The sequence below is a fragment of the Phyllostomus discolor genome, chromosome 13 (genome assembly GCF_004126475.2).
Source record: "Phyllostomus discolor isolate MPI-MPIP mPhyDis1 chromosome 13, mPhyDis1.pri.v3, whole genome shotgun sequence".
Lineage (NCBI taxonomy): Eukaryota > Metazoa > Chordata > Mammalia > Chiroptera > Phyllostomidae > Phyllostomus > Phyllostomus discolor.
The window spans coordinates 61,082,007-61,106,672 of NC_040915.2; the positions used below are offsets into that span (position 1 = coordinate 61,082,007).

Here is a 24,666-nt window from a genome sequence, read left to right on the forward strand (position 1 = left end):
TCCCCATTAGAGTCTTTCTGTCTCTCTGGATGTTTGGTCCTCTATAACTTTCGGCCATTCCCTGCTGCCTGGAGAATGGGCTCCGGAAACCAGCAGGACACAACCTCACCTCCCACAAGCTCTGGGCAAGGGCCACCCATGGCTCCCCACCTGCCTTTGCTGAACCTGAGCGTGGCCGCTTGGCCTCTGTGTCCTCCACACCCCTGTCCCGGCCCCACCCTCAGAAAGCACCGGCTCGAGCCCCAGCTGCACCACTAATCCACAGTGTCACCTTGGACCTCTCAGGGTGGCCTGTGGGAATGGAGATCAGGTAGCGAAACACCCAGGGCAGGGGAGGCAGTGTGGTGCAGTGGTCAAGACCACCAGGCTCAATCCTAGCCTGGGCATGTGGTGACCTTGGACAAACCACTGCCTTCATGGGCCCCTGCTTCTATGTAAAATGTGACAATAAAAGTCCTCATTTCTCGGGACCCTTGTCAGGGTTAAAGGGGCCGTTTGTGAAGCACTCAGAACCGTCCTGACAGGCAGAAAACCCTGCACAAATGTCAGCTCTGTGCAGCACTATTGTCAGTGCGAAACTGTTTTGCTTTCTGCGAGCTGAGGGCCACCACCTCCCTGCCACCCTGGGTGCTGCCGAGGACAGCAGAGGATGCAGTGGGCCGAGATTCAGCTGAGACACGGAGAAGGTGGCCTGTGTGGGGCCACAAAGGGGGAGCCAGAGTCTCAGGGTCTGAAAGGGGAGGGTGTGAGAGCAAATGCCGAAATGACTGCAGCCCTGGAAGCGGCACCCTCCGACCCTCGTGAGTGGCGCGTGGAGCCCGGCAGCCAGGCAGCCACTCGACAGCCTACCCACCCGACCCCTGTGTGCTGGACCAGTGGGAGAGGCTGGCGCCCAGGCAGCAGAGTCTGGGAAGCCGAGACTCACAGTCCAGCCAGCAAGGGAGGGTTTGGAACATCTGGAGAGGGGGCCACAGGGTGCTCTGGGCGGTGGGGAGAGGCCATGCTGGGTCTGGGGTCTGGATAGGCGGGCTGAGCTTAGGAGCATTTGGGCATGGGGGGAGAGCAGTCCAGGGGAATCTGGAGCTTGACAGGGACCAGCAGAAAAGGACACAAAGGGTCTGGCTGAGTGTCCAGACTGGTGGGACCCCTTCCATCAGGAGTGCTCTGGGGACCTGAGGTCAGGGGTTCACCCCCCAGGCAAGCCCTGGGGTGTCCACCAACAGTGAGGGTGTCACAAGCTCGTGAGGATCAAAAAGAGGAGACAGAGGAGAGGCCGGGCCAGATGCCTCCTTGCAAGAGCTCTGTCCCCTGCTGCCCTGTCCCCCTGAGGGCAAAGGTTCTGCATTGTCCTACACCTCTTCCTAACCAGCTCTGGGTCAGCATGGCTGCCCAGGTGGAGACCCACAAGAGGGCCAGGTCGGTAGGGAGCCCCTCCTCTCTCACGGTGGAAGCACCGTTTCCCAGGGGGCCTAGGCCCAGTCTCTCCCTGTCTTGAGATGACCAGGCTCTGGGGCCGGCACCCACCCTCCCACTCCGCACCACAGGCAGAACACAGATGATTTTCAGGGCCGTGAAATTCACTACTCTGTATGACGCCATAACGATGGGTACACAAAATCATACATTTATCCAAACCCGTAGACTGTACAACTGCAAGCATGAACCCCAGTGTGAACAATGGACTTTGGGTGACAATGATATGCGACTGTGGGTTCATCGGTTGTAACAAATGCCCCGCTCTGGCGGGAGATGCTGCCAACAGAGGAGGCACTGTATGTGGGGGGTGGGGCATGCAGGAGATACACGGGAAATCTCTATCTTCTAATTTTGCTGTGACCCTAAAACTGCTCTAAAACATTAAATTTAAAAAATACAGATAAGTAGGAGACAAAATATCTGAACAGATTCTCCATAAAAGAAAATAGATGAATGGCTGTACGGAGCAGATGAGAAGATGCTCAACATTGTGAGTCATCAGGGAAACACCTCAATGAAACCACAGCGAGACACCATTATGCACTCACAAGAATGGCTAAATCAAGAAGGCGACGACTCCAAGTGCTGATGAGGATTTAGAACATCTGGAATTTTCAACATTGCTAGTGGGAATGCCAAACGGTATAATCACTTTGGAAAAGTTTCTTCTCCAGCTAAACATACCTTCGTTATTAAACTCAGCAATTCATTTACCCATGAGAAATGAAAACGTATGTCTGCACAATGACCCGTGCAGGAATGCTCCCAGCAGTTTTATTCATGACGGCCCGAATGTCCACCGACAGGGAAATGGATAAACAAGTTCTGGTGTGTCCATACAGTGAGATACTACTCAGAAATACAAAGGAATATTAACTAAGACATGCAACGAGCTGTATGAATTTCCAAAACTCTATATGGAGCAAAGCCAGACACAAATGTACACATACATCATGGAATCATGTCAAATTCTGAAAAAGGCACATCCGGCCGGTAGTGACAGAACACAGGTCAGCGGTGGCTTGGGGCTGCAGGAGGGATGGGCTACTGACTGCAAAGGGAGATTTGGGGCCGATGTGAATGTTCTGTCTTGACTGTGGTGATGTGGCAGTTTCATGGGTAGATAAAGCTGACAACTCATCGAATGCATACTTAATATGGATACATTATTCTACATAAGTTATGCCTCAATAAGGTTGATTTTTTAAAAAATCAATTCCTCAGAAAAATCCTTCTCTGGCCACGCCCCTCTTAAACTGCATCACCCCGCCCCCACCCTGGGGTATGCGCACCCTTCACAAGCTGTACTTTTCTCCCACTGCAATTCCCTGAGTTTGTAGTTACGTTTTCATTGGTTTCCTGTTTGTTGACTGCCTCTAGGTGGGGAGCACCAAAGGCACCATGCCTGCACACAGTAGGTGCTCATTTAATAAGCACTCATTAAGTGGGCAAATACAGGAGCAAGTGCAGGGAGAGGAAGCAAAGGGGAGGGCAGCAGCTGGGTCTGGGTCCCAGCCACACCTGCGGGGCTACAGCTCCGTAGACTGGATGACGTCCGGGCCTCTCCACCTGCGGCCCTGGCTCCGCCTCAGGAGGTTGAGTCTGCGCAATTCTTCAGAGATCTCCAGGAACGTCTTGCCTTTGGTCTCAGGGAGGAAGAAGCCAGTGTAGATGGCCGCGCAGACACAGACGCCAAGGAAAGGCACGTAGAGGAAGTGGGACAATCCCTCCTGTAGGTTAAAAGAGACCCTGGGACCCGGTGGGGTGCCATTCAGCCCCAAGACCGAAGGTCCCATAACAGGCCTGGAAGAGGGATTTGTCTTTGTTTGCTCAGATAAGCCCCACCCCCTTCAGCCTCAGTCTCCTTGGATGGAGGCCTCCAGCTGGGGTTTTCCTGCTGACAGGGACAAAACCAAAGGCAGCCCCCTCCCCTGCCACCCCCCACCCCACCTCCCCACCCTGGAAGGGGCAGGCCTACCATGAGGAAAGGGAACCCCAGCCCAACCAGGAAGAGCATGGTCCACATGAGCGCCCCGCAGACCATGTAGGCAGCAGGCCGCGCCGTCTGGTCAAATAGCTCTGTGGCCAGGATCCCTGTCACTCCAGCTGGAAGGAGGGAGGGACAGGGGACTGCCATCCAGGGCTCCCTGCCCTGCTTTTCTCCCACCTTTCCCCCAACATGGGAGTGAGGGCCCCTCAGTGTTCTTCCAGAAGCCTTGGTAGAGGTGGGGGTGGGGCACGCTGGCAACATAGCATTCACACCCACCCATCTTTCACCCGACATCCACGGTCCTTCAGCTAGTCCCAAAGCCCAGGCCTCCTTGAGCCCACTCACCGGGACCAATGCCAAAGCTGAGGATGAAGGCAAAGATGCAGGACATGGCCAGGTAGGGCATCCAGGGGAAGGAGTTCTGCCACAGAGGGGTGGCGTGAGGTGCAGACCAGCCAGCACCCAGCCACCCACCCCTCACCCCTCACCCCGCCCAGCTACCTGCAGGCACAGGGCCACTGTGAAGATGCTCCCCCAGAAGGTCATCAGGCAGTATCCCCCCATCAGCAGCACCCGCCGGCCCACCCTCTCAATGACCGCACACTGCAAAGGAAAGGGGACCCCCATAACTGGTCCGGCCATGGTCCCCTTGGTTTGGGGGTGGGCAGTGGGGAGGGGCCTCATGAGGAAACTGGTGGTGGGGCAGGGAGCAGTTTATTGTTTCAGGAGACTAAGAAATCAATTTCCTATGCCCTGGCTGGTGTGGCTCAGTGGACTGAGTGATGGCTGTGAACCAGAGGGTTTCCAGTTTGATTCCCAGTCAGGGCACGTGCCTGGGTTGCAGGCCAGGTCCCCAGTTGGGGCTGTATGAGAGGCAACCACACATTGGTTTCTCTCCCTCTCTTTCTCCCTCCTTTCCTTTCTCTCTTAAAAATAAACAAACAAAATATTTTTTTAAGATTTTATTTTTTTAAATTTATTTTTAGAGAGGGAGGGATGGGAGGTAGAGAGAGAGAGAGAAACATCAGTGTGCGGTTGCTGGGGGTCATGGCCTGCAACCCAGGCATGTATCCTGACTGGGAATCGAACCTGCGACACTTTGTTCGCAGCTCAATCCACTGAACTACGCCAGCCAGGGCTAACAAAATCTTTTTTTAAAAAGAAATTAATTAATTTCCCAGAGGTCACTCAACTTCACTCAGTTTCTTCATCTGAAAATAGTGGTTTAAGTGCCCAGCAAACAACAGGCGCTCAATAAAATTCTGGCTACCTCGCCATATTTTAACAGAATGACCCGGAGTGGGAAACGGCTTAAAGAAGAGGACTGAAGTCCTCCGGTGTCAGCGCCCCAGGGCCTCCTCCCCCGCAGGGTAGAGGCAAGACCAGCCCAGAGCCAGACTCACACTGACGAAGGCGGTGAGCAGCTCGCAGCACCCGGTCCCGATGATGGCATACTGGACCTTCTCCTGGGGGACTCCCGCCTCCAGGAACACGGAAGAAGCATAGGCGTACACCTGGGAAGGTGGGCGCAAGGCCGGCTCTGTGGCACTGGCGTGGCTCCCAGGGGCCTGCAGCCCCCAGCCCCCAGCCCGGAGTTGCGGGGGTGGTCGGGAGACGGAGCAAGGGCCGCACCGAGTCATTCCCGCAGAGCTCCATGGCGCTGCCCAGGACGACGAGGCTCGTCACCTGCCGCCGCAGGGTGCCATCCCAGAACAGCTCCCACGGGCGCCGTGCTCGCAGGCCCTGGCAGGCGGCGCGTTCCTCCTCCAGCTCCACCAGCTCCAACGCCAAGTCCGTGGTGCCCCGCAACCGCTGCAGTGCTGCGGCAGGAGAGGGGCTGCTGAGCTCTCCTTCCCCTGGCCTCTCTTTGGTCCCCCACAGCGAGCTCCCCACTCCAAACCCCCTCCCCCTCCCAGCCCCCCATGGTCACATGGGGTGATGACTTTCCTGACCCTGTCATTTCACAGCAATTGTGACAGATTGTCATCATCGTCCCCAATCCTTTACCTTCTCCCTGTATCCATGCCGTTTGCTAGGGATTTTGCAGTAGTTTCCACTAAACAGGCCAAGTTCACATCCTTGGCACTGGGCTCCACCATGTGACTTTCTCTGACCAATAGGATGAGTCTGTAGGGAGGGCATGCCCCCTGTTCCAGCCCATGCCTTAAGGGACCTTGCTCATTTCTATTTGCTCTTCTGTCATCATCATAAAAACTTGCCAGGTTAGCACACTGGTGCCAGGAGGAGCAGAGATGGCCCTGCTGGCACCATACTAGATCAGCCAACGCCCCGTTAACAACCTGCATGAGTGACCAACAGCAGAGCTGCCAACCAGACACAGCCGGTATCAGCCAGCACCAGAGAACCCACAGAGGCTTGAACTAAGCAACTGCTCCTTTTCTTGGCCCCTGAGGTGCAGTGATTGTTAAGCAGAAACAGAAAACTGCTGAATAAACCGGTACAAGGAGTGGGTGCTACCATAACTAGGGCCTGTGATCTGTGGTGTTGGTTATAGGCACGGACAGAGAGTGACGAGGAGGCCGGACAAGGGGCAGCCTGTGAGTGAGGGGCTGTAGCGTGGTGGAGGGAAAGCAGACCCAGTGCACTTCTGGCCTGGGGCGGAGATCTCCACGTGTTGAAAATGAACTGCCTGCCTTTGGTTGAGTATTCTAAGCTTGCTTTACAAAAAAGATGTGAGCACAACAACAACTTCAGAAGGAACACAATTTAATTAAGTTTAACTTATCCCATGCTTGCAAGGTTAGTTTCCAAAAATAAAACAAAGCAAAACGAAACAGCTCTTTCTTATCTCTAGTCTCTCCAGCTAGCAAAAAGTCCCAAATTAAGTCACAGCCCGACAGCCTTACAGAGTCGCCTGGTTTAAAACGGGGCATTCCAGGGGCCTAAGGGTGTTGGTCGGCAGCAGCCTGATGTGCCCCAGATTCCAGTAACTAGGTCTTGGGAGAGACGCATGTCTGAAAAAAACTGCTAGTGTGGCCTTTTGGCACCTAAATCAAATACATAGAAAATTCACATCACTTTTGAGAAAACCGTATTGACAAAAGTTCTGCCAGCCTGGATGAAAAGAGGCAGAGACCATTTGAGATGCATGGACTTTCATGCCCCACTTTCTACAGGGACATTCCCAACGCCATCTTCAGAAGGTGTCCGGGAAGGCGTTGGGCAGGAAGGACATCTGGGAGGACAGAAGCAAGAAGCTGGGGGAGCCATGGCTGAAGAGTCCCTCCCAGGGGACAGAGGAGCATGCCCTACGCCCTGGGCAGGGGAATCTGGCAGCGTTTCCCAGTTTCCCAGCGGCACTAGCGCACTGCTGTGGGTCACAGCTGCTTCCTGCTTCCCACTTCCTTGCCTCCCGCTCCTTTGAAATGAAGGTTAGTTCTAGTCACGCTCTCCCACTTTCACCACTGAGTACAGGAAGAGGAGAAGACTTGTGTCCTGGCTCCTAGGTCTCTGGATCAAGAGAAGACACAAATAGACTTGATGTGATCTTGATGTGATGGGACCCTGGACTTCAGCCCTGACTGGTATGGCTCAGTGAATTGAGCGCCAGCCTGTGAACCAAACAGTCACCGGTTCGATTCCCAGTCAGGGCACATACCTGGGTTGCTGGCCAGGTCCCCAGATGGGTGCGTGTGAGAAGCAACCACACTTTGATGTTTCTCTTCCCCTCTCCCTCTTTTCCCTACTCTCTAAAAATAAATAAATAAATAAATCTTAAGGGGAAAAAAAGGATTCTGTACTTTAAGCTTGGTGCCATTGGATAAGACCTCAGGGGGTCCCAGATGGCAATCAGCATGATCTACACAGGGGAGGGACGTGAGTAATCATTGTGGCCGTGATGGCACGCTGAGAAAACATATTAGTGGGCCCTCCCTAAATTGACACCCTTCGCATGGGAGAGGATATGCCATCGGCCTTCCCACCCCCTAACTTTGGGTCCAATAACATGACTCTCTCAGGTCGATGGGATATTAAAAGGGCACGAGGCGACCAAAGGTTCGGAAAGTGCTCACTCGGCTGGATTTGCTTTCTTGTGCACCTGCCATCGCTGTGACAAGAACATCCCTGAGCTGGCTGGCTGGTACCAGGAGCGACAGGAAAGGCATGTGCAGCGGAGCGGAACTGCGGCAGCCCAGACCGGCCCAGACTGGCCACTCCTCGGCCGCTGCCGGCACCAGGAGCCAGCCCAGCTAAGATCAGCAAGGCTGTGCGGGCAGTGCAGCAAGTGAATGAGTAGAAGATGCCATAAATGATTGTTGTTTTAAGCCAGAGATTGGGGATCATTCCTCGGGCATCATTACTGTGGCCACAGCTAATGGATAAGACCATCAGTGGCGGTTTGGCCTAGGGCCGTGAAGTCCTACCTGGTGCCTTATCTTGCATGTGTGGCGGGGGCGGGGGGCGCTCTTTCTCAGCACCACCTTGGGGTTCCTGGGGGCAGGGGCTGGTCTGTCCCACCCTGCTGCCTTGGCACTCAGGACAGCCCCTCTATAAAGCATTTTACAGGGATTAGTAGAGGCACCAAGAGAGGGACGACTTTTCCCTCAAAAATGAAACCTGAGAAAAGAGGACCCACATGGTCTGGGCAGATCGGCCATTGGTCAGGAGGGTCTGGGAACCTGAGGCCACGGACTCACCTGCCAGGCAGGCCTCTGCGTCTCCACGGTCAATGAGGAGGGTAGCGGGGGGCTCTCAGGGAGCAGGGGCAGGGAGGCCAGCTGGAGCAGCCCAGGCACCAGGCAGCTGGCCAGCAGCAGGGGCCAGGCCTGCGGGCCACCAGGAGCTCCCTGGAGAGGCAAAGGAGAGGTCAGGCCAGACGCCTCCTTGCCAGAGCCCTGTCCCGTGCCTGCCTGCCCTTTTGAGGGCGGAGGGTCTGCACTGCTCTGTGCTTCTTCCTGACCAGCTCCAGGCCTGGACCGAAGACCCCTCCCATCCATGGAAGGACCCAAGGTAAGGCAGGGCTCTGGCCCCTCCTTATCCTAACACTCCTCTCTCCAGGCCCCAGGTGTTGCCATCCCCTCTCCTTTCTGGGATGACTAAGACAGGCTCCCCTGGAAAAGCCCAAACCTTCACCCTCTTCCTGTCAAGACCTGCTCTCTGCTTCCTGATCTGGAAGAGGATGGAAAAGTGTGATTCACACTAAAGTGTGTGTGGCTGACTGATTCCTGTTTTGTGTGCTGACAGGTGGGAGCGGGCAGGTTTCAAACAACTCAATACACAGAAGCAATGTTGTCATCTACTTAATATATAGAGAGAAATTAGGCAAATAAGGGCTTTTAGGGCACCCTCACACCACTCTGCACACGGGCAGGGCACTTACCTGAGTCCGACCACCTGGCCCATTACAATCCCCAGGGCAGGGAAGATGGCTGAGGTCATGGCCACGGTTCCTCGGAGCTCCTTGGGCGCACTCTCCCCAGGTACATGGGCTGTACGTTCATGCTCACACCTGCCACGTGCACAGCAGAGTTGCTGTCAGGCTGGAACCCCCAGCCCCACAACGCCCCACCTCCTTAGCACCTCATCTACTGAGCCCAGGTGCTGAGTGCTGCTCCCTTACCCTGCACGCTTGGAGGGGCCCCTCCTCCCCTGCTGCAGGACCAGCAGGGCTCCAGATCCACCCCAGGGCTCAAAACAATCCCACCTGTTCCCTCAGCACAGCCCCAACCGTGGTCATTGAGTCTTTCTAGACCCTGTCAGTGGGATGGCTGCAAAGGGCTCTGAGTGGCTGGTGGGGGGAGAGGGAAGGGGCGTCTGGATGCCCACCAGCTGCCGCAGTGCTCACATCAATACCATCGCTGACCATGGCTCCTGCAGGCTCTCCCCTCATCCCTGCCTCCCCAGAGAGACAGCGGCACCCAGGCAACCAGTGGGAAAACAGAACTGGACCCCCACTGCCCACCCCAGATGGTGACAGCTGGCAAAAGCTAGAAGGCCACAGTATTTGAGGACCATGCCCCCGGGAATACTGCAGGGAGTGCTGGTCCATCCGCTCCCTGACCAGGGATCAGGAAACAGGCCTGGTCAAGGTCCCGCCTCTCTCTGAGCACTGGGTGCAGGGTGCTGGGAGGGAGGGTGGGTACACTGATTGCGGAAGTCTCGAGGTGCCCCTGCTCTTCCCACAAACATGTAGGGAGGGATTCCTTCTGTGCTAGGTCCTCGGGGCCCAGAGACAAAGTGTGACCTAGTTCCTTTTCCCTGGAGTGTGGGCTCTTCTTAGGGACTCACTTCTCACACAGAGACTGTGGCAAAACTGACGGTGTACAACTTCGGAGATTAGGACATAAGAAACACTGGGCCTTCCTCCTTGAGCCACACACACACGCGCTTCTTTCCTTCTCTTTGCTGTGAGAGGGACTCACAGGCTGGGGAGCTGTGGCCTCCAACCAACAGCCAGCGCCAGTCAAACCCTCAGCGGACTGCAGGCCTGCCCAACAGCTTGACCTCAGCCTCCTGAGAGGCCCCGAGCCAGACCACCCACTAAGACACTCCCAGGTCCTGACCCACAGAAACCATCGGGATTATTTATACACATTGGTGTTTTAAGCCACTGACTTTTACGTACTTGTTTCACAGCACTCGATAACTAATACAGACATCCACACCTGGCTGTTCAAACAGTGGGGTGTCAAGAGGGGATTTGTTGATGGGAGCCCCTAAAAGCCCAGGTGGATGTGCTCAGAATTCTGCTCCCTCCCATGACAAGCCCCCAAAACTAAAGAGTCCCTAACAGGCTTTCCTGCCTCTGTATGAAAGATCAGAGAACTCATCTGAGATGCCTTTTACCTTGGCTGCCAGGAAGCTCATGGCTTAGAGTGTTATTCAAATACAGGACCTGTGTTACTGCAGGTTTGGGGATGTTTGTCCTCACGTCCCTGCACATTTTCATTCTTCCATACCCACTTTACATGTCTGCCTTTTAAAATAAACCATATTCAATCATTTTGTGAAAACAAGGTGGGAATAAGTGGATGAATAGGAATGGATAGGTAGGGTGAGGCGCCCTCCCCCCGTACCTGCGTTGACCCCCACGAGCAGCCGACCCAGCATGACCATCTCGAAGGAGCCCGCTCTGCGGCTGAAGCCAAACAGACCCGCTGCGGCTACCACGAAGATGTTGTTCACCAGGAGGGACTGCTTCCTTGGGGCAAGTGGAACACAGGCAAGAGAGGCCAAGGTCAGTCCAGAGCGGCTGGCCCTGGGGACCCCTCTTTGCTGTTCCAGCCAGCCCTGACCAGACCTGGGGGTATGTGTGAACTGTGCTCAGGAGTCTAAGCCACATGGATGGAAATGACCACTAGCCACTCACTGCGCCTGGGGTATGCCTAGAGGGGTGCACTCCCACCCCCCCCTCCCCCAGCACGCCCCAGTCACTCTCCCTGCTGCCCATACCACGGTTTGAAGTGACGGGACTTCTATTTTACGGCATCATCCCTCAGATTAAGCACCACTCTCCCCCCAAATCCTTTGTGAAAAGAAGGAACTGGTATCCGAATCAGAACCTGCCAGACAACTGGATGGTCCACGCTTAGTTTGATGGGACAGACTGCGAACAGGGACGGGGGCGCTGGGGACGGACAGTGCTGCATCCGAGTGAAGCCCCGCTGTGGCTGTCCGGCTGCAAGCCCGAGGGCCCCGCCCACACACAGTGAAACCAGCAGCCAAGGGAATCTCAGAGGAGCGGACCTGGGCTGCCGAGTAGCCTGGAAGTCACCCACCTACAGACTTCCTGTGTGAGATAGAGGATCTCCTATTGCTTTGGCCAGCTGAGCCCTGGTGTTTTACTGTTTACAGTGGAAGGCATCCTAACAGATACACGTGTTAAATACACAAACATGATACCCGTGCAACTTGCATCCGACAAAGGAAGTTACATCAGGGAAAGAGGAAGGACGGTGCTCGTGGAATGCATAGTTGCGTTACGAATCCCACCACCCAGAAGCAGGCGATCTCACAGTGTAACAACCAGCCGGAGATCCCACACCACCAGGACCACTAAGGCCACTCGAGGATGAAGATTCGGGTCAGCCCAGTGGACAAAGAGCCTCAACCAGGGGAAGTGCCAGCCAAGGACGAGAGTGGAGAACTGGAGGTGGGAGTCACAATGCGGGCAACAGCTTGTGACCGGTTCCAAAACCAACAGGTGGAACTTCTACCTGTGCTTCTGGGCTTCCTGTATCATGTGCTCTAAAATAAACTCGTCCAGCCTCGGCCGGGTGGCTCAGTTGATTGGAATGTTATTCCACACACCAAAAGTTCACACGTTCGGTCCCTGGTCAGGACACGCACCTAGGCTGTGGGTTCGTCCCTGGTCAGGGCGCATATGGGAGGCAACTGATCAACATTTCTCTCTTGCATTGATGTTTCTCTCACTCTCTCAAGATCAATAAACATATCCTTGAGTGAGGGTTTTTTTTAAGGTTAAAAAAATACAAAATTCATCCACTACTTTTCTTTGATTAGTTTTCCCTACTCTTTCTTCTTTTTTGGTTTCTGGGGGGTGTCCTGGTGGCCGTTAGAGCACCACTAACCGTGTGGGTCGACTGCAGGGCTGGCAGAAGGTCACCACAGGGAAGTCCCGCGCTCAGCAGGAGCGTGTCCCCCGCCCCGACCCCCCGTAACCACCCTGGCGGCTGTGCCAAGACAACGCTCTGAGCGTCTCACTCAGGGGGAGCTGGACACGGACGCGGGTGCATATGACAGGATGGCTGAGTAATGTGAGGAGGGCACCCGCAGAGCTGACTACAGGGCTGAAGTGTGTCCACGCGCACTGGATGGCCAGCAAGGGGGTGGCTTGTGATAGCCATTTGCTGCTTCTGCCTGCCATCGCTTCTCTCCCCTCTTTCGCAGGTGACCCAAGGTGGGCCGACAACAGTCCATCTTCCTGGATTCTGAATTCTGAACAAAGACGCCAGACACAGAATGTGCCTGCAGTCGGCACGCTGAAGCCACCCCGCCGGGGGGAGGCTCGCAGGCCTGGCTGTGCTGGTCCTCCGGAGGCCTGATTTTTGAGCACTTCCCTTCACCCCGAGAGCTGCCCCCATATCCTGCCAGTTATTACAAGTTTCAATTAATTCACCCAGAGTCCGTCTCTCTCATTTGCCACATAGGCACTGCATCAGTTGGATTCAAAGGGGGAAGTGAGGCCCAGGGAGAAGATACTTGTTTACAATCAAACGGCATTTGCAGGCAGACATGGCACTGGAAAGAAACTTGAGTGCCCCCTCGCACACGGCCCGGGACTCCCTCTGCCAAGCCCGCTGGGAACTGTCTCCTGTGGAACGACAGGCGGAGCAGGAGGCCGGGGCCTGCTGGCCACCTCCCTTCTCCCGCATTCCTCAGCCTGCAGGCTGGGCTGACCCTCACTAAAGGGAACTGGGGGTACACAGGGAGCACTTACCTTCCCAGCATGACGGCCAGGGGCCCTGCAAGCAGCGCCCCAAAGAGGCCCCCCAGGGGGTACAGAGACACGATGAGGGACCACACGAGCAGAACCAGGTGGTCAGGCAGCGGCCGGCCTGAACGTGCCTGCCACGTCTGATTGGTGAACTCCTGGATGTGCTGTGGACAGAGACGCCAGTCAGCCTCCCAGGGCGGGGACTACAGACGAGGGGCTGACCCTGCAGAGAAGGCACCAGGTCTTCCCACAATTCCACTCCCCTGCCGTGAGCAGCGCAAACTCCAAACTTGCCTGAGCACAGACTCACTACCACACACAGCGTCCCCGGGAGCCTAGTGCGGGACGGTCTCCACTTGCCCTTGGAGCCCACTGTCCCCCACCCACCCTGCTTGGGCCCTGGAAGCCATCTTCATGACCCCCATCCTCGGGCTCCTGGCTGACCAGCTTTCTGCTAGGACTGGCCAGTGGTGAGCACCAGCAGGGCATCAGAGAGAAGTGGGAGGGTGTCCGTTCCCCTCTGAGCCACATGACGCTTCCTCTGTGCCCCGAACTCTGAATCACTATCACTGCTCGCCCACTGGCCTGTGTGCCCCCAGCACCCCACTCGGCCTTTGTAAGCTGTCCTTTGTGGTGCCCAAGCCCACTTGGCCAGTCCAGCACATGCTGCACGCTTCCTCGGGACCCTGCCCGTGCCGAGCCCTGGGAAGTGCGCATCTGTTAGAGACACATCACTCTGCTCATCGTTAAGACTGGGAATCAGGTGAATGACTCGCCCACCGCCTCAGCCACAGGTTAGGGCTGCTGCCAGGTAGTTCAGACACCCCAGGACCCCACCCCAGAGATGCCTCTCAGGACAGTAAGCGAGGAAAGACCCAGACACCCTCTTGCCTTGGTGAGAGACCAAATGTCAGGGTCTGGCTAGGCTCAGGCCTCCCCAATGGATGTGGGGGAGGACGTTACGAGGGCAGTGGGCTGGGTGTTGAGCCAGTTCCCTCCTGCTGAGGCTGTCAGCCTGGCACCCGCTAGGTCCCCTTGGAGGAATGACGTGTCAAGAGGAGCTGACCTTGGCGGGAACTCAAGAGTGACCATTCAGTGCAGTAGAGGAGCCCTCTGAGGCCAGGAGAGCCCCAAAGGGGGACTGGCGATGGCCCACGGGAGACAGGGCGTGAGAGTGGCCAGCCAGGAGGTTTGCACTGAAGTGGCACCCCCGCCCGTGTTGAATGAACACAGAAACAAGCACGGCTAGCTCAGACCCCACTTCTGAAGCCATCATTTCATCATTTCCTTAAGGGGCTGGGCTGCTACAATTGTTTCTACCCAGAATGTGCTCCCACCTGGGCTTCTGCTATGCCCCCGCCAACCTGAGTCCTCTCCTGTTTTCAATTACAGCCCCTACAAGTGTGGTGACCTGAGCCAGATGCAGCCAATGGAAGTGCTCTACCCTCTGAACCACACGATTGGGCTAGGGGTGGGCACGTGACCCAAGCCACCTGATCACCCTTCCCAGGCCTTTCGGCAGGAGCTACCTGGGAAGACTTTTGTTTGGGGCTTCCCAACTAGCAGGAAGTGAGTCTGTGATGGCTCTCTTGTCCCTGAGTGACGCACGAGGCCAGGCAAGAACAGGAGGGCCCCAGGTCCATCCTGGGCCTGGTTCCTGCAGCTCTTCCCCCCACATGGACCCTGAGCTCTTCCCAGCTCTATGATGGGACACTGGCCCTTCTTACTTAAGCGAGTAAGAGGAGGCTTCCGTCACCAGGGCTCAGTGACTCATCCTTCCCACAGGCCCACACTGAACACCTGCAGGGGTCAGCCCAGCATCAGCTGCTGGGGAGTCACAGGAGGAAGAGATGGGCCTGAAACAACCAACACACGACCCGCGCCAAGGGCCGGGGACAGAGGGGTGACTTCCGGCTTGGGGGTTGTTCAAGGAAGGCTTTAGGAGGATGATGGCATTTGGAGGGTAGTTCTTGAGGGGCTTTGCAGAGAAAGGAGGGTTCGAGGAAGGGCTGTGTGCCTCTGGGGAGCTGCACAACCCGCTTGGGTAGTGCTATTGGGGGCATGGAGGTGGGAGACAGACGAACAGGCTCTGATTCCAGGTGCACGCAGGCGGGTGAGTCTGCGCTCGTGCCTGCAGGCACTAGGAAGACACAGAATGTTTCTGGGCTTGATCAAACTTGAGAGGACCTAGAAGGGGAGAAGCTGAAGGTCAGGAGGCTAATAAAGAGGCTGGACCAGCAATCCAGGCAAGGAGAGATGGGACGTGAACAGGGGTCATGGCGGAGACACCGAGAGAAACAGCTGCATGCTAGAGGTAGTGAAGAAGGACTGGTATCTAAGAGAGGGAGCTCAGAGCAAAGGCTGACCCCGAGTCACTGGGTACACAGTGGAGACTGGCATCAGGGACTCAGGAAGAGTGTGGGTTCAGAGGAGGATGAGGAGCCGGATTTGAACGTGCAGGACCTATGAGACATCCTGGTGGAGGTGGAGGTGTAGGAGAAAGCCCTACCGAGTGGACACTGGTCTGAACTCCCACAGGGGCCAGCTGTCAGCCCGCACCCAGCACTCACTCGACTGGCGATAGTGGGCGCAGGAGGTACATACCACGGTGGGGGCATTGATGATGGAGAGGTTATAGCCAAACTGAAAAGTCCCACCAATGCCAGCTGCACAGACGGTCATGAGCAGGACCCTGCCCTGACTCTAAGGAGGGAAGGGAGAACACAGAGTGATTAGTAACAGCCTCTGCCTGCCTCCCAGGACCGGAACCTACCAATTACAGAATCGCAATCGGTTTGAACGAGGCAAGGAGAGGAAACTGAGGCACGGAGGAGTTACCTAGACCACAAGGCTGGCAGATAGCAGAGGCCAGCCTTCTGCTCTGAGGCCAGGACTTCACTACCTCCCCACCTCCCACCTGTGCTGAGGACAGATACAGCCAGGGGAAAGACAGACATGCATTTACCATTTGACGAGATACTGTGCGGGCGGGGGGCAGGGGGAGGCAGGCAGAGGAAGAGGCTCCAGAGGGCAGGATTCGGCCACGTGTCTGCAGACAGGCCCATGACAGGCACCCTGGCTGCCCACAATCCCTGTAAGGCCCACATAACTTCCTCCCAAGCTGTAGGAGGCAGCCAGGGGAGGACCCAGGGGTTTCGTCTCACTGTGGCCACATCAAAGCTCGGTGTGGGCCTCGTGGAGGTGAGAGTTCCACTAAGATGGCAGATCTGCAGGAAGCAGCAACAGACACAGTGCCTGATGACAAGTGAGCCTGTGTGGCAGGAGATGCAGGTCTCCAAGACAGCAGGAAATTGTTTAATTCGCTGAGATGGTTCATGGAAATTGCTTAGAGCCATGACTGCTCATGAAAAGCATTCAGACACCAGCTATGACGGTGATTATTAATTCGGTTAACAAATATTTCTTGCCTCCCTACTATGGACCATAAACCTACTACTGTTCTGGGTTCCCTACTGTGATGAGGGAACTCAAGAGCTGGGAAATTTAGTTTTAGACCCTAGTTAATAAGCCTAGTAGTTAATGCATGTGAAAAGCTATTGCCTCAGGACCTGCAGGGACGGCCCACCCTGACCCCAGGAGACCACAGCGATGGACCTTTGTGCTCTGCAAGAGACTGTAAGCAGTCAAGGTGGTCTCCGAGCCGAGCCGTTGTGCTCCAGGCAGAGACAGTCCATAGCCCAGCACACAGATAAAGAAAATTGCCCAGGGCACAGATAAAGAAAATGACCGGTCAGCAGATGAAAGGATGTTAGGGAAATTGCTGGACTGCAGCTTTTACCTGATTAACCTCTTTCCTGAATCCCAAATCCCTTACCTACACTCACTCCCTTGAATTCCAGACCCTTTACCTACACTTCTGCCCCATTATAAGAAAGGCTGGCTTGAAAGGAAATGTAAGACTATCTGTTAGGTTATATAACCCGCCATCTTCTCAGATCGCCAGCCCTCTGGATAAAGTGCCCATGAAGAGTCTATCCCTGTCTCTGCTCAGTGGTTCTGGTGGTGACAGGCAGCGCAAACGCCAGCTTTTCTGGTTTCACTAGGCACTGGGGACATACCAGTGAACAGAAGAGACAAAATCTGTGATCTCATGGAGATTTCCTTCCAGTGGGGGAAGGCAGGCAACAACAAAATGGACAAGGAAAATATACAGCGCTGGTAAGTCAGCCGGTGGGACTGAGACAGAAGGAGGAAAGGGTGCGAGGGAGTGTTTGGAGAGGGTGGTCAGGAACATGTCCTGAGAAGGTGACATCGCACAGACCTAAAGGAGACCAGGGAAAGGGCCGCCCAGATAGCTCCCAGAAATCGGTGCAGGTTGGGAGGAAACCAGAGATGTGGTGGGCGGTGTGGACAGTCCCCATTCTCTCAGTGAGGCAGCAGGTCAGGAAGGTTTAATAGGAGCATGGAGAAGGAGAGGAAGGTTGGGGAGAGAGGTGAGGGTGGGAAACAGTCAAAGAAGGGGCCGCAGCAGCCCGGATCGCGGCGTGTTTGGCCTGCTCGAGGACACGAGAACTGCGCAGGCATCACCAGGGATGCTGGCAGGTCCTGCAGATGTGGGACCCCATGCAATCCCGCACCAGCCCTCAGCCCATCCCTGCAAAACAAACACCTGCCTGTGCTCTTCTGAGCCCACACGCTGTACAAACAAGCACGAGATATTTTTTGTACATCTGACGTCTCTGTTAAGCCCTCCATAGTGGCTGCGCCTTCCGTAGTGGCCCAGTGTGGGCCACAATTTCTCATCTGAAACGCCAGGGCCGGGCAGGTTTTGGAATTCAGATCGCAGGAGGGCATGGAGCGCATACACATTTCTCCAGCATTAGGGGTAACAGTGACCGGCATGCGCGTACAGGGAAAGGTGGTGCAATCATTCCAACAGGACACTAGTAGCGCACCTGGGTGGAGAGGTGGAGGCGCATGCGCAGTGGGCCTTTGAGAGAGGCACAAATCAATCTAGAGGCTGAAGCTGCCGCGCAAGCGCAGTGCGTGTTGCAATGGTCGGTGAGCTTAATTTATCCTCCGCCAGAGCAGGCAGCCGAGGCGCACGCGCAGGGGCACAAAGTATTAAAGGGAAGGGGTTTGCCGGAGAATGGGTTACTAGCATCCGAGGCTGTAAGGGTGGCTTCTCTTCGTTTTCTAACCCTGCCTTTCCGCAGCTCTGTGGCTGAAAAGCCACTCTTTACTAGGCTGAGCCTGGGACCCACCTCTGCACCGAAAGGGAGCTGTGGTGCAAAATACCCCGGCCGATCCCCCCTGCAAGCGCCTTCGCAGGTCGCAGCCGATGGCTCTGATCTCTGCGCACCAGACTCACCCGAAATTCTGGCCCCTCGTTCCCTCCTCCGCTGCCGTCTCCGGAGTGAATCTCTGCGGGACCCTGCCTTGCTCCTTCTCGAACCTCCGGCACCCTCCCCTCCATCCCCTCTGCCCAGCTTCCATTTACCCCGCCCTGGGGTCCCAGTTCGCCACCAGAACCTGGGAGTCCCATATCCCCGGGAGGCCCCTGACCCGGGCACATTCTGAAGGCCGAGCCCTGGTTCTAAACAGACATCTCCACCCTCCTCCAGCTCAGGGGGCCCACCCTCTCCTTAGAGGAGGGGCAGAATTAGGAGGGACCGAAAGACAGACCCACCAGTCTCTGGAGCGCTCTCATCTGTCCCTTCTGACAGAGCAGGTGACCTGAAGGCGGAGAACCGGTCTCGGGTTGCCGCCGGGGGATTCATTACGTGAGGGGCCGGTCAAGCCTACAGCCCAGACGCACTCAGAGGTAAGGAGCCAGGGTCCACTAGGCTGGATTAATCTTTTATTTCTCGGGGATTCTCACGCCTTGCATGGAATCCATGAGTAGGACAACGCCAGACGGAAATCAGACCTTGCGAAAGACACTGTCTGTGGGTCACAGAAACTTAGACCTGAGCGTGACGGAGCAAAGACCGATAGACATACACCAGACATATTTACCAGAACAGATGCTGCAGCGTCTCTATTGCTCATGCGTCATTTTTGTTTGATTTTTGCTGCCCTGAATTTTTAATCATTTCTAAAAATACCATTTTTAAGGGAAAATGCAATACATAAAACAGTGCTAACTGCACCCTTTTTCTTCTCCATCTATTGAGATGATCATAAGGGCTTTCTTTTTTAAATTCTCTTTAAAATTTCATTGATATGAGAGAGAGAGAGAAGAGAGAGATTTGCTGTTCCATTCATTTATGTATTCATTGGTTGATTCTTGTATGTGCCCTAACTGGGGATCCAACCCACAACCTTGGCCTATCAGGAAGAGGCTATAACAAACTGACTTACCCAACCAGGGCCAGGGATTTCTTCTTGACACTGTTTATGAGCTCAGTTACATCCTTAGTGTTCCTACTGGTAAACTCTCCTTGAATTCTCCGGGTAAACACAGTTGGCTCATAATGTAACTGCAACTACTAACACTTTGCTGGTCTCAGTTGCTGATAATTTATTCAGGTAATTTTATTTTCAAAACAACTTTTTTCCCTCAAAAAATTACAGTTAAAAACAATGGTCTAATAATAACTGGTGGTGGGACAATTGATTATCTTTGTGGGAAAATGAAAACGGGTCTCTGCCTCAGCCCATTCATAAAAACCAGTCCAGGTCCACACAAACCTACTGCAAAAAGAAAACTAAACATTTTTTTAAGAAAGTAAATACTTTTATAACTTTGGGATAGGCCTGGCTGGTATAGTGCAGTGAATTGAGCACCAGCCTGTGAACCAAACAGTCACCAGTTCGATTCCCAGTCAGGGCACATGCCTGGGTTGCAGGCCAGGTCCCCATTGGGGGATGCATATTGATGCAACCACTCATTGATGTTTCTCTCCCTCTCTTTCTCCTTCCCTTCTTCTCTCTAAAAAATAAATGAAATCTTTTAAAAATATATATAACTGTGGGATAAATAAGGATAAACCACATAGGTTTCTTATGAAGAGTTAACATCATTAAAGTTAATGAAAACTATGTGTTAACACAATGAGATACCGCTTCACACCTGTCAGAGTGGCCATCATAAACAAATCAACAAACAAGAAGTGCTGGCCAGGTTGTGGAGAAAAGGGAACCCTCGTGCACTGTTGGTGGGAATGCAGACTGGTACAGCCACTGTGGAAAACAGTATGGTATTTCCTCAAAAAACTAAGAATGCAACTGCCTTTTGACCAGGTAATTCCACTGCTGGGATTATACCCCAAGAATCCTGAAACACCAATTCAAAAGCACCTATGCACTCCAATGTTCACAGCAGCACAATTTACAATAGCCAAGTGCTAGAAGCAGCCTAAGTGCCCACCAGTAAATGAGTGGATCAAAAAACTGTGGTATATTTACACAATGGGGTTCTACGCAGCAGAAAGGAGGAACTCCTTCTACCTTTTGTGACAGCATGGAGGGAACTGGAGAGCATTATGCTAAGTGAAATAAGCCTAGGAGTGAAAGACAAATACCATCTGATCTCCCCTATAAGTGTAACCTAATCAACAAAACAAACGTGAGCAAAATAGAAGCAGAGATGTGGAAATAAAGAACAAACTGACAGAGACCAGAGGGGAGGGGGATAACAGGGGAAAGGAGAAGGGTTGTCAAGGAACACGTATAAAGGACCTAGGGACAAAGACAAGGGGTGGAGGGGCTAGGATTGGGTGTGGGAGGCAGGGATGGGTAGGGCAAAGGAGGGTAATGGGGGGATAATGGGGACAGCTGTAACTGAACAACAATAAAAAGCAGAAAACTATGTATTAAAAGACACCATAAAAAGGTGAAGCTAAAAGCTACTAACTAGGAGGAGGTGTCCACAAGCATTTGACCAACAAAATGTTTGTATTATGTAAGGAGACTTCTGGCCAAGATGGAGGCATAGGGAGACACACTGTGCCTCCTCACACAACCAAAATAAGAACAACAACAATTTAAAAACAGAAAAACAACCAGTACTGACAGAAAATTGAACTGTATGGAAGTTCGACAACCAAGGAGTTAAAGTAGACACATTCATCCAGACTGGTAGGAGGGGCGGAGTCCGGGAGCCGGACAGAGAAGGCTTAGGGCAAAAAAAGCGGCGGCTGGCGGACCCAGTGAGGCAGTGGGTTGTGGAGGGGTGCGGCATGTCTGGTCCCACATTCACGTGCAGATAAACCAGGCAAAACTGGGGAACCAGACAGCACACAACCCGGGGTTCCGGCTCAGGGAAATAAAGCCTCAAAACACCAATTGAAAACACCTGTGCGGGTCGAGGTGCTGGGAGAGACTCCCAGTCTCACAGGAGAGTTCGTTGGAGACCCACAGGGTCTTAGAATGTGCACAAGCCCACCCACCCGGGAATCAGCACCAGAAGGGCCCAATTTGTTTGTGGGAAGCGGGGGAAGTGACTGAAATCCAGCAGAGAGCAGAACAAGCACCATGTTCCATCTCAGACCCTGTCCCCACATACAGTATCACAACCCAGCCACTGGGTTGCCCAGCCCTAGTGAACACCTAAGGCTCCACCCCTCACTATGTAACAGGCATGTCAAGACAAAAAAATGGCCCAAATGAAAGAACAGATCAAAGTTCCAGAAAAAGTACAACTAAGCAATGAAGAGATAGCCAACCTATCAGATGCACGGTTCAAAACACTGGTAGTCAGGATGTTCACAGAATTGGTTGAATTTGGTCACAAATTAGATGAAAAAATGAAGGCTGCACTAAGCAAAATAAAGGAAAATGTACAGGAACCAATAGTTATGGGAAGGAAACTGGGACTCAAGTCAACAATGTGGACCAGAAGAAAGAAAGAAACATTCAAATGAAGAAACAAGAATTCAAAAAAATGAGGAGAGGCTTAGGAACTTCCAGAGCATCTTTAAACGTTCCAACATCTGAATTATAGGGGTACCAGAAGGAGAAAAGGAAGAACAACAAGTGGAAAAGTTATTTGACCAAATAATAAAGGAGAACTTCCCCAATCTGGCACAGGATTAGACTTTCAGGAAGTCCAGGAGGCTCAGAGAATCCCAAAGAAGTTGGACCCAAGGAGGAACACACCAAGGCACATCATAATTACATTACCCAAGATTAAAATGAAGGAGAGAATCCTAGAAGCAGCAAGAGATAAGGAGACAGTCACCTACAAAAGAGTTCCCATCAGACTGTCAGCTGATTTCTCAAAAGAGAGCTTGCAGGCAAGAAGGGGCTGGAAAGAAGTATTCCAAGTCATGAAAGGCAATGACCTACATCCAAGACTGCTGTATCCAGCAAAGCTTTCATTTAGAATGGAAGGGCAGATAGAGTGCTTCTCAAATAAGGTCAAGTTAAAGGAGTTCATCATCACCAAGCCTATATTATATGAAATGTTAAAGGGACTTACCTAGGAAAAAGAAGATAAAAAACATGTATAGTAAAAAGACAGCAAACTCACAATTATTAACAACCACACTTAAGCAAAACCAAAAGAAACTAAGCAAACAAATAGAATAGGAGCAGAACCACAGAAATGGAGATCACATGGAGGGTTAGCAACAAGGGAGTGGGAGCGGGGCGGGAGAGAGGGGGAAAAGGTACAGAGAATAAGTAGCATAGATGGTAGCTAGAAAATAGACAGGGGGAGGGTAAGAATAATATGGGAAATGTAGAAGCCAAAGAACTCATATGTATGACTCATGGACATGAACTAAAGTGGGGGAATGTGGGTGGGAGGGGTTGTGCAGCGTGGAGGGGAGTGAAGGGGGGCGGAATGGGACAACTGTAACTGCATAATCAGAATATATTTTTAAAGCAAAGAATATGTAAGGAATTCCCACACATCAGTAAAGAAAATGGGCGTAGGCTGTGAACAGGAAATTTACAGAAGAAGAGACTGAAGTGGCAAACAAACAAAAAGAATAAAACGATACTCACCTGTTGTTAGCAACCAGGATATGCAAATAGAATCCACAACATACATTGTTTCACACTCAACAGGCTGGCCGCTTCATTCTGGCAATACCAAGGAGGTAGGAATCAGCTGGAATGGCTCATGGTTGATGAAAATATAAATTGGTGCAGAAACTTGAAGAGGAATTTGGGCATGTGTAGTACATTGACGTTGGAAATACCCGGTAACCCAGCAAGTCCCACAGTTCCACTCCTGGGTTTGATTTAGAGAAGCTCTTAATCCCACGCTCACGAACTTCTATTCACAAATGTAGCATTGTTTCTATCAGAAAGCTGTCAGTCATCAGGAAAATGGAGAAACAGATTGTGATATACACCGGGGAGCCACTCATTGGTGGAAAGCAATGAACTGGAGGAACCCTACCAACACAGGTGAATCACAGTGCTGTGTGAATAAAGGTATAGAAAACGCCACAGACTCTAAAGCCTTTATGTAAAGTTTGGAAATACACCAAACCACACCTTGTGTCTTATATTGGGTAGGAATATGCACACATGTAGTAAGAACTTGAGGACATGCATGGAAGGTAAATGCCAAACTCAGAACTGGGGCTAACACTCTGAGTGCAGGGCCTTGCCAGGCTGGATGCATGCCACCCCGGATCGCTGCTGTGCACATGCCTGGTTGCCCACCCCGCCCCCTCGGTTCTCCCTGAAATGCCACCTGGACACCTTACTCCATCAGCTCCCCCGCCCCCGTCCCCCGCCATGCATGAGTTCCCTATTAATTGTTACCCTTAAGCCAGGAAGTTTGAGACTTCTCTTGGCAAATATTAACCTCGAGTATATGAAAGCCATGGTTGTATTTGTGGGCCCAGTTTTGTTGCCGATCCTCTCAACCCACAAGTGGGTGGCTTCAGCCTCCTTTACCGCACAGTCTCAGACTCCACAAGGTCAAGCATGTGCCCATGGCAACCTGCCCACAGCAAGCCTGCTGGAAGTTGGAGTTGATCTTTCACAGAGCTCCAAGTCCAGCGGGCGTACCCCCAGGGATGAAGACAAGCCTGCCCAGCCCCAACAGAGCCCCCAAACCACACAAGAGTTTGGGCATGCTAACTCCCCACTTCCAGCCCTGGGCTTTCCGTGTTTAATTCTTACCTAGTCTTGGTTTCCCCGGTGAGAAGGTGAAGGTGGGGGTCGGGGAGGAGGGGTGACCTGCCACCAGCGGTTCAGGGGCTGCTATGGCCTGTGGGCAGTCCTGGGTGATGACACCCGTCCCTCACCTTGAGTCCACGCCCTCACTCTCCTTCCTACACGCTAGGGCCTCTCATTCTGCAGGTGGGAAAACTGCGGCCCATGGCAGCGGGGATTTTCGCCTGGCAGTCAGCGGGAAGCAGGGAGGAGCACGGTTCACACTAAAAATGAACATACCGTAGCTTAGTGGCTGGCGCTGACTCCCGCCGAATCTGCCCCCACCCCCGGCCTGCCGGCTCTTCTGCTCCCTACACCTGCAGAAGTGGCGGGGCGCCTCCCCGACCCGGATGGTCCCAGAAAATGCCTCTGCTGGTGCTCAGGCCCGCGGACCTGGGCTGGAGAAAGGGGTGTCCCAGGACCTTTGTCTCCAGACCTTCAGGGGACCCCAAGGCCCCGCCCCTCCGGTTTTCCAGAATTTGCCCGACGCCACAACACTGGCTCCGGCCACGAGGGGGAGACAAAGCCCGGGCTCTGAAGACTTCTGGACCGCCGGGCGCCGCAGCCACTGCAGGATTACGTGGTGACAGAACAAAGAGGCCTGAGCCAGAGCTGCTCCAGGTGCAGTGTGGCTGCATTGCAGGGCTGGCCCCACCCGAGTCCTGCCTGACCCGTGACCCCAAGACTCAGGTGGCCCCTG

The 24,666-nt window shown here is 53.6% G+C and overlaps 1 protein-coding gene across 1 annotated transcript; it reads right to left on the bottom strand.

Moving 5' to 3' along the window:
• Window positions 1-1,061: 1,061 nt before the first annotated feature.
• Window positions 1,062-24,387, bottom strand: SLC2A11 (solute carrier family 2 member 11). The gene is given in 16 exon segments (XM_028528286.2): window positions 1,062-3,206; window positions 3,455-3,582; window positions 3,812-3,887; window positions 3,968-4,069; window positions 4,870-4,980; window positions 5,099-5,286; window positions 8,125-8,173; window positions 8,176-8,274; window positions 8,804-8,907; window positions 8,910-8,936; window positions 10,504-10,628; window positions 12,888-13,048; window positions 15,489-15,587; window positions 18,535-18,791; window positions 22,800-22,877; window positions 23,934-24,387. Coding segments are annotated over 14 exon segments (1,491 nt in total). The 5' UTR covers window positions 18,556-18,791; window positions 22,800-22,877; window positions 23,934-24,387; the 3' UTR covers window positions 1,062-3,005.
• Window positions 24,388-24,666: the final 279 nt, after the last annotated feature.